The sequence below is a fragment of the Sinocyclocheilus grahami genome, unplaced genomic scaffold (assembly GCF_001515645.1).
Source record: "Sinocyclocheilus grahami isolate Dianchi unplaced genomic scaffold, SAMN03320097.WGS_v1.1 scaffold630.1, whole genome shotgun sequence".
NCBI classification, from domain to species: domain Eukaryota; kingdom Metazoa; phylum Chordata; class Actinopteri; order Cypriniformes; family Cyprinidae; genus Sinocyclocheilus; species Sinocyclocheilus grahami.
The window spans coordinates 533,783-542,993 of NW_015505809.1; the positions used below are offsets into that span (position 1 = coordinate 533,783).

Genomic DNA, 9,211 nt, shown 5'->3' on the forward strand with positions numbered 1-9,211 from the left:
CAGAACAGGGTGCTTGTTTTTGTCCATTTGAAAGGAAGGAAGAACTAAACATCTTCCTGCCCTGTCACTGAGCTTTGACACAATGATGGATAGAACAAACTAATGCACGATCACATTTATTGACGACTTCAGAGAAAACAAACACTGACTACTGATGTTGCAGGAATTAGAGGCATGCTCAGTTTTTCAATGATGAATGTGAAAACAACTGGACGACCCACTGAAAAGAACAAAGTATTTTAATTAATTTCCAAGTAATATCTTAAATTACTTTACATATCTATAAAGGCAATGAAGATAATAATATTGTGCAATATACATATCAAAGTATGCTGTTGTCATTTTTTCAGAATCACATAAAAACTTTTAGCTGAGGTTAACATGGCAATGTCATTTCTGTCATTAATTAACATTGATTATCCTTGCAAAATCAGATCTCTGGGACCATCAGGCATCTGGTACAAAAGTTTACTGAACATTTTGTGTGGTCCCTTTTGTCTGTTTGATGAAAAATAAACAAAATAAATTCACCTCATGATTGATTAGCGTCAGGAGAGCTGCACGGCTCTAATGAATCAAAAGTGATGACAAATGTTAAATATCAAAAACCTCTAAAAATCCTGGGCTCATTATAGCCTGCAGACACTTATCTTTGTTTTACATCTCTGATGGACACTCAAAGGGGAAGTGGAGGATGCGGATGGCTTGGGCTTTCTGACCGCGTTCACTGAGGCACGTGCTGAAAAAGGGGAAGGTTTTTCCTCTTGGCCCACTGGAGAAGGAACACAGCAGCGCCATGTTATCTGCATTATAAAAAGACACTTTCCTTTCCTCAAAATCCAGGAAAACCCCAATCCTGCTAGGTGGGGTCATCACAGTCAGTGGCGTCCAGGGCTGCGTGCCGGCTGAGTACTGGCTGCCATTGCGCAGCCGGAGGGTCCAGTATCCATTCTCAGGGCACAGCTTGACTCTGACCTGACGATTCACCGATTCCAGAGCAACACCCAGGTCCCATTTAGGATTGTTACTTACGTCCACCTCCCAGTAATGCCTGCCAGACTGGAAGCCTTCTATTGCAAGAATGTTGACACACTGAAGGAAGCGTTTGGCATCACACGTGTAATTGGTCATTTTGTCACTCTCAATGACTTGGGTTTTGTTCCTGGATAGTTGTAGACTGGGATGAGCGGTGTCCTCATCAAATATCAGTGGTGCTGGGCCTGGGAATAAAAGACAAACTCTCATAAACTGCATCGACTGGAATCGATGGAAGGGTTTTTCCATGATATTCAGATCTGTCAATGGCTCTTGACTGCCTACATTATTCTGCTTGTGCGAGAAATCAATGTGTGACAGCAATTTAGTTTAGTTTAGAGCCCAATCTTTTTAATGAACTGGTCAAATGAACTCACAAATCAGTCTCGAACTGATTTATTATTTTTTTTAATCTGTCTGACCACTCACTCATTGAATTGACTGTAAGTCAATAGTTATCATGCCCAACTTGATGAACTCCAACTTCTTTATGACATATTTCTTACTGAAATTTGAGCATCATATTATATGGGGACATATCAAAGTGCTTGTGCCTTTTTTAATAGCCAATAACCTTTCATTTTTGTGACGTGACCCTGGAGCACAAAAGCAGTCTTAAGTCACTGGGGTATATTTGTAGCAATAGCCAACAATACATTGTATGGGTCAAAATTATAGATTTTTCTTTTATGCCAAAAATCATTAGGATATTAAGAAAAGATCATGTTCCATGAAGATATTTTGTAGATTTCCTACTGTAAATATATTAAAACTTAATTTTTGATTAGTAATATGCATTGCTATGAACTTCATTTGGACAACTTTAAAGGTGATTTTCTCAATATTTTTTTATTCAGATTTTCTAACCTAGGGATTTTTAGATCCTAAGAAACCATACATCAATGGAAAGCTTATTTATTCAGCTTTCAGATTATGTATAAATCTCAATTTCAAAAACTTGATCCTTATGACTGGTTTTGTGGTCCAGGGTCACATATGTCTTTAAAGCTAACAGATATTGACTAAAAGCCTCAAATCCAACTTGAATTAAATGAACCAATGGAACTGGTATACAGATATGCATGCTATGAAGATATGAAACACAGTAACAGTGTTTTTATACTGATGTGTAAGTTGTTTTAAAACTCTGATGGACAGGGTAACAATGAAATCAGTAGAACAGACCACTGCAGTTTTTCAACATTTCCTGATAAGAGTGTAACGCTACATTTTTATGTAAACAAAAGTTTGTGAAGGCTGCTAAAACTGACATCCGAATCATGGTCTAACATGAGCCCACTGTGCCATTCGACAAATCACCGAATCCTTTGATGCCCCAAGGGGGGCTATTCATACAGGCAGAGAACTGTCACTATGGCAATAACACCATCTGTTACAGCGGAAAATGAATACCTTGAGCTATTTCTCAACTTCAATATCTCCTATATTGACTTTATTTACTGACTTTATTAAAACAAATATTACAAATACAAATATCATATAGTGGCCACCAATTAAATATATGGTGTGTAGTGGATGAAGTATCAAGGCAAAGTGTAACGGACAAATTACCTGGATTCAAATGTTGAAACATTTTTCGCCACATAGTGTATTGAAGAGGAGCAATGTGTTTGCTTCTGAAAGCATTCAGGTTGATATTCAGCTCTTGCAGAGGCGATCTGGAATCATGGAGACATCAAGGTTTTAATAATAAAGATATTAAATGTTTTATAGAGATAAGTACAAATGTTCATTTTTATCATGAATAACTAACACACTTAGTTTAGCATTTTTTATTATCAAATAGTGGAATAAAATAGTTAAATAGTTCCAATAGTGTGTACACTCTAATAAATGCTGGGTTGTTTCAACCCAACTTTGGGTCCAATATGGAATAATTTTTAACCCAAAAATTGGGTTAGTCCATATTTGACCCAAAGTTGGGTTGAAACAACCCAGCATTTTTTTAGAGTGTACTATGGTACCGACACTTTGAGTGGTACAGACTACAATTCAACAGTCGTACAAGGAACATTATTAGATATCTATACAGTGGTAAATAATAATAATAATAATAAAAATAGCTTTTTAATTGCTACTCACTTGGAGTTCAATTCTGGACGCTGTGGAGGGAGGAAGTGGAATAGAACAGGTTATTTCACTGACTCAACTACAGAAGCTAGAAAGAACACAGCAGAAGCAAACCATCTGTCCGATAATTAACAGCACATGCTCAAATCACTGTAGAATTGAGTTTTCTTCAGTTCTGCTGTTGTGTGAAATATATATGAGGCTCTGGCTGTAGCTGCACTTCACTAATAACTCATTCTGACAACCAGCACTCTAGGTTCTTGTGTAAATATGACATTAATATTCCAAATATTAGTTCTATGACAAATGGATACGCAGCAGCAGCAGCAGCATTCCAAATGGAAACAGTCATTATAATCACCTCTACAAGTACAGATTGGTCTGTGCTGCTGGCAGTCTGTTGTAGCATGTTGATGTTCTGCTCCACGTCTCTGATGGCCACCTGTAGGGCCTCCAGATGTCGCTCCAGCCTCTGCAGCATTTCCTCCTGCTCCCTGCTCAACTCCTCCAACATGGCTTCCTCCTCCACCCGCAGGAAGTGATGCAGAGCTTGGAAGTCGCTGTGGACTCGCCCCTGCAGCTCAGCCCCCATTTTCTGAGGGTAGGAAAGGGAGAGTTGTGTGATTCTGTTTTGCAGGAAGTGTCAAATTGTGATCTTTCTCTTTTAAAGGTAGACTCACTTTTATTTTCTCCATCTTGTCTGTGTCTTCCCGGATCATAGTGACATAGGCCTCTTTCATGGAGACTTGCGATTCTAGACAGTCCTTTAATTGCTTCTAGAAAAGAGCAAATGGTAAACACAGACAAAGTATTAAAGAAAATCAAAACGGTATTTTCATGATTGTCTCAGCCTTAGTCAGCACAGTCCATTTTCTGACAAATGGGCAGCAATTTCCCCGTATTTTTTATTGGCTTCATGCAAACTCCAGGAGCCAGTATTAACAGTGTCAACAATAAAAAGTTTTGTTGTCAAATTAAATAAAACTGAATAAAACAGATTAAATGTTGTTATGTTTAACACATCTTATGTGTGGCTGCCCTTCCACAGGAGGAAAACTTGTTAGAGCATCTAAAAATGTAATGTCCAAGAATTCTACTTTTTATCTGTAGAGCACAGTTTATTGAAGTAAAATAAATAAGTGGGTAGCCTGAAAAACAAAAACTGATCAGAGACACTTCTATAAGGTTCACTGAAGCGAACCATTTGAAACTGATACCATCAATTCACATCCTCGTGCGATAACGCTGGGTCTCTCCAGTTTGTTTGTTGCAACTTCAATTATGATCCAATTATGATTCATTGTGAGGTACTGAATCATAGCATACATGTATAATATTATAAGGTAATTGGTGATACCAAGACTTGTTTATGTGAGATAAAGTTGGAGCAAAATCAAGTGAACAAAACTTATTTTTAACTGAATTTTACTTTTCATAAAAACCACTTTAGGAATGTTTTTGTTGTTTTGTTTTCTTGTACATTCATGTTTCTTTAATATTTAATGATAAGTGTTTGTTGCAGAGCTGTAGTTTTCTTAATTTAATTTTAGGGCTATTTTTAAGATGCTGTGATATAACAATTTCCCTTGTGGGATCAATAAAGTACATCTAAATCTAAATTAATAAAGTATATTTAAGTATATCTAAGCATGAAAGATTTTTCCCTGTAACACAGCGAGTGTCATTTTCAAAATATGGGGTTGTCTTTATTGTTAGTTAGCACATGACTGATACAACCTAATAATCACTGTAGTGATTAGTATATTCTACAATAAAGAGCTAATCGCTAAGAACTAATCAAATCTTGACCGGACAGAAACTCCAAATTTCCACTATTTTCTGAGTTTTCTACAGCAGGTCACAAACTGGCCTGACACTGCTGTACATTTAATTCTGATTAATGGCATAAAGACACAAAGATGAACTGTGGTTGTCATCTATCTTCTAAGTGGGCGGTGGTCCAGATTTTATGCTGACAGAAATCGTATAACTGGTTGTGTTATAAAACAAACAACCAACAAACTGAAGTCATGTTAATATTGAATGTAAACCATATTGCGTAGGGTGGTATAAAACATTCAGTTTAAAATGTCTGAAATGCTTTATTATGAAATGGCATATTATAAATAAACACAATTATAGTAAGGCTTTGGAAATAAAACAAGGACCAGTATCAGATCAGTATCAAATCCATTTATGGTGTTTTGGAAATTCTCAAGTCACATGACTAAGGCTTGTGATTTTTGAAACGAAAAATCATGAGGCTTTATAGACCTTTATATCTGGAAAAATGAGGAAGGACATTTTCAAGAAACATTTAATGAAAAACAGAACTTGTCATTTAATGCTGACATTGCTCATATGTTCTCTTCTTTACCTCTCCTGATGAAGGGCAAGATAAACAACTTGGAATTGAAAGCTGTTCATGAGACACTTGGTTTAAAACAAGATACTATGCTACAGAATGGCCTTTTCCTGACTGTTAAAAGACAACTCACCTCCAGATACTTGACAGATGCAGATGTGGAGCTGGCCCTGACCTTCTCCACAAGGCCAGCTACCAAGTAGTTGGTCTGGAAGCATTTGTTGGGAAACACTTGTCTGCACTGAGGGCAGGACACAGGACCCCTAACCGTCTTCCAGTACGACACGATGCATCTCCTGCAGAAGTGATGCATGCAGCCCAGCATCACAGGGTCTTTGAAGAGCTCAAAGCAGATGGCACATGTCAGATCTTCTCTGAGACTCATCTTACTCTTGTTGGTCGCCATATGGAGCAGATTTACTGTTTGTTTCACATCCACTTCTGGCACAGTTCATGTAATAACGAAAACGAAAAGTGATCACCTGTTCTCATTTAATCTTAAATGCCCTAAAGGTAAGACCGGTTTGCATATAAATATAAAAAACTAAGATGCTGGTGCCTTTTACAAAAATTTCAATAGTAACCATAATTTGTCAAAATACCATAGTTCATTTCTTATTTTTGCTAATGGGATCTACATGGTAAAGTGATGGGTTCAAGATCCTAAATAGCATGTGAATTCTGAGATATATATATATATATCATGGTTCTATCATATTCTTGTACAATGTCATATTGTACGTTTAAGGCACCAAAGCATCATACTAAGGCAAGTCGTATTTGAAAACGAGGCCATGTCCAATGACCCATGGTTAATGTTTGACAACACAGTCAACAGTTTTACTGTAGTAACTGACGTATTTAGGCCGAAAATATAAAGTTGTTATTGTGATTCTTTGTTGTTATTGTTCTATTCTGTGCTTCCGAAACAAAACAATGCATTTATTAAACGACCCTGTTGAAAAAAACAGCATATGCTGGTTAGGTATGTTTTGACGCTGGGATGCTGGTTTATGCTGGTCCTTTTGCTGGTTTAAGCTGGTCCTTTTGCTGGTTTATGCTGGTCCTTTTGCTGGTTTATGCTGGTCTTTTTGCTGTTTATGCTGGTCCTTTTGCTGGTTTATGCTGGTCCTTTGCTGGTTTATGCTGGTCCTTTTGCTGGTTTATGCTGGTCCTTTTGCTGTTTATGCTGGTCCTTTGCTGGTTTATGCTGGTCCTTTGCTGGTTTATGCTGGTCCTTTGCTGGTTTATGCTGGTCCTTTGCTGGTTTATGCTGGTCCTTTGCCAGCACATGACCAGCATAAACCAGCAAAGGACCAGTATAAACCAGCATCAAAACATACCTAACCAGCATATGCTGTTTTTTTCAACGGGATTCATCGAATTTTAGCCGCTTTTCACAACAGCTATTAAGTTTAAACGTAAACTTTTTCATTGTATAAGATCTATCTATTTTATTAAAGCAAATGCACAAACATACCACTATGTTAGTGTTAAAGTGTCAGCATTAGTAGCTCCGCTCGCGGAGAGCAGTGTAAACGTTAGCCTGCTGTGAGTTAGCTACACGGCTAAACACAACAACACCGAAAATAAAGACGCATAGATTAAACATATGTCCTCCTATTTAATAAATACACAATATAACTTACCCTTTCAGCTTTGGTGTGGTTTTCCGACGAGTCCCAGACCCAGAGAACTTGGGAAATGTCTATGTTCCTGTCAGGGTACAAGTTCTTCAGTATGTGAGAAGCACTCGGCTTTACTTTCATAATGACTCTGATTCAGCACAATGCGTTCCTGGGAACAAGTCATAAACAGAAAGCATAATAAACAAATACAAACACTGACAAGTATATCATCTGTTGTTGGGGAGGGGGGGTGAATTATTACATTACTATTAGGTGAATTATTACATTCACCTAATAGTAATAATACTAATAAGCCTAATAGTAATGATACTAATAAGCCTAATAGTAATAATACTAATAAGCCTAATAGTAATGATACTAATAAGCCTAATAGTAATAATACTAATAAGTAATAGTAATAATTTTATTCTAACATCCCTTATGTCTTGAACAGATAATACAAGTGCTAGTACCTTACATGAAGTGTAGATTTTCTCTCTCTCTCTTAACATATATCACATTATTTCCACAATAGACTTGTATAGCAGGAGACCAGATGGACTGATGCCTCATGGAGAAGTCACAAGATCTGTCAATAACTAGCTAGTTTTTGAGTCAAAAGTCCAAGTACACCAAAGTTTTTCCAGCAGTTGTTTTTGGTTTCAAATATCTATTTTTTAAAACCCTAAACCAGAATCATGTTTCTGAACTCTGTCCTCCAATCTAAAATTGCAATATTGCCATATTTTTTTACATAAACAAGAACACAATAAAAGCACACTGAATACTATTTTAAGTTGACCGTTGTTCTCAGGACTAGTATTTTTCATGAATGTCAGGTTGGGGCAAGTTCTCACATGTTTGTCATAGTTACATCTTTTTCTTTGTTCTGTTTTTAAAAAAATTTTTTTAGAAAGGTCTGACTTTCAAAAAAATAAGCGTATTTACCATGATTTTGTTTTTACTAAAGTGTGACAACTAGACTTTCTCTCATATTGTCACGGTGTTGCTGTGCCAGAGAACAGGCAGGACGACGAGGATGAAGGATACAAGAAACCTTTAATAACTTCACAAGAGGGTAGGAGCACACACACAGGGTAACATTCACAATAACTGACAAACTGGAACACAATGGACAGGAACTGATATAGGGTGGATAACGAGGGGCAGACAGGTGAGCACAATGAAGTGATTAACTCATAATGAGAACAGGAACAACCAAATAAGGACACAGAGGGAGAAACCATAATAGACAGTCCACAGGCTGTGGGGTGGATCGCCCTGGAGGCTGGTGCAGGACTGGAATCGGTCGAGCCACGGAGAGCCTCCAGGGTGGATCCGGGAACCATGGCGGAGCAGAGGACACGGGAGGCCATGGCGGAGCAGGATACTCGTGAGGCCATAGCAGAGCAGGGACCTCGGGAGGCCACGGCGGAGCAGGATACTCGTGGGGCCACGGCGGAGCCGGATACTCGGGGGGCCACGGTGGATCAGGGACCTCAGGGGCCCACGGTGGATCAGGGACCTCGGGAGGCCACGGCGGAGCAGGGGACCTCGGGAGGCCACGGCAGAGCAGGGGACCTCGGGAGGCCACGGCAGAGCAGGGGACCCGGGAGGCCACGGCGGAGCAGGGGACCTCGGGAGGCCATGGTGGATCCTCCGTGGCCTTGGTTGGCTCGGCCACGGGTGTATGACCCCCCCAAAAAAAAATTTCTTGGGGAAATCTAGGAATCCTGGGGGTCGCTCTGGAGGAGCGGGCTCTGGTCGTTGCTCTGGAGGAGCGGGCTCTGGTCGGCGCTCTGTAGGAGCGGGCTCTGGTCGGCGCTCTGGGGCTGGAGCAGGCACGGGTGCGGGCTCTGGCAGGAGCGGGAGCGGGCTGTGGGGCTGGAGCAGGCACGGGAGCGGGCTCTGGGGCTGGAGCAGGCACGGGAGCGGGCTCTGGGGCTGGAGCCGGCACGGGAGCGGGCTCTGGGGCTGGGGCTCTTCCTGAGCTTACCTGGGGATCAGGAGCCCTTCCTGGGCTTACCTGGGGATCAGGGGCCCTTCCTGGGCTTACCTGGGGATCAGGGGCCCTTCCTGGGCTTGACTGGGG

At 40.0% G+C, this 9,211-nt stretch overlaps 1 protein-coding gene across 2 annotated transcripts; it reads right to left on the bottom strand.

Moving 5' to 3' along the window:
* Nucleotides 1-221: 221 nt before the first annotated feature.
* On the bottom strand, nucleotides 222-7,690 carry LOC107558051 (zinc-binding protein A33-like). Of its 2 annotated transcripts, none has more exons than XM_016241659.1 (8): nucleotides 7,593-7,690; nucleotides 7,141-7,288; nucleotides 5,625-5,932; nucleotides 3,807-3,902; nucleotides 3,488-3,721; nucleotides 3,139-3,158; nucleotides 2,608-2,714; nucleotides 222-1,220 (listed from the first exon to the last, which is right to left on the bottom strand). In XM_016241659.1, exons 3-8 carry the CDS (start codon nucleotides 5,895-5,897, stop codon nucleotides 658-660), a joined length of 1,293 nt encoding a protein of 430 aa, XP_016097145.1. In that variant the 5' UTR covers nucleotides 5,898-5,932; nucleotides 7,141-7,288; nucleotides 7,593-7,690; the 3' UTR covers nucleotides 222-657. The 2 variants fall into 2 exon arrangements, with proteins under 2 accessions (XP_016097145.1, XP_016097146.1); XM_016241660.1 differs by having other exon boundaries at nucleotides 7,598-7,689.
* Between the last annotated feature and the right edge of the window lie 1,521 nt (nucleotides 7,691-9,211).

Bases quoted from the DNA above. Each gene is read 5' to 3' on its own strand.
- LOC107558051 (XM_016241659.1), bottom strand. From the start codon at position 5,897: ATGGCGACCAACAAGAGTAAGATGAGTCTCAGAGAAGATCTGACATGT. The intron at 3,903-5,624 runs GTGAGTTGTCTT...GCTCTTTTCTAG, and splicing joins CATCTGTCAAGTATCTGGAG to AAGCAATTAAAGGACTGTCT. The intron at 3,722-3,806 runs GTGAGTCTACCT...TCCTACCCTCAG, and splicing joins ACAAGATGGAGAAAATAAAA to AAAATGGGGGCTGAGCTGCA.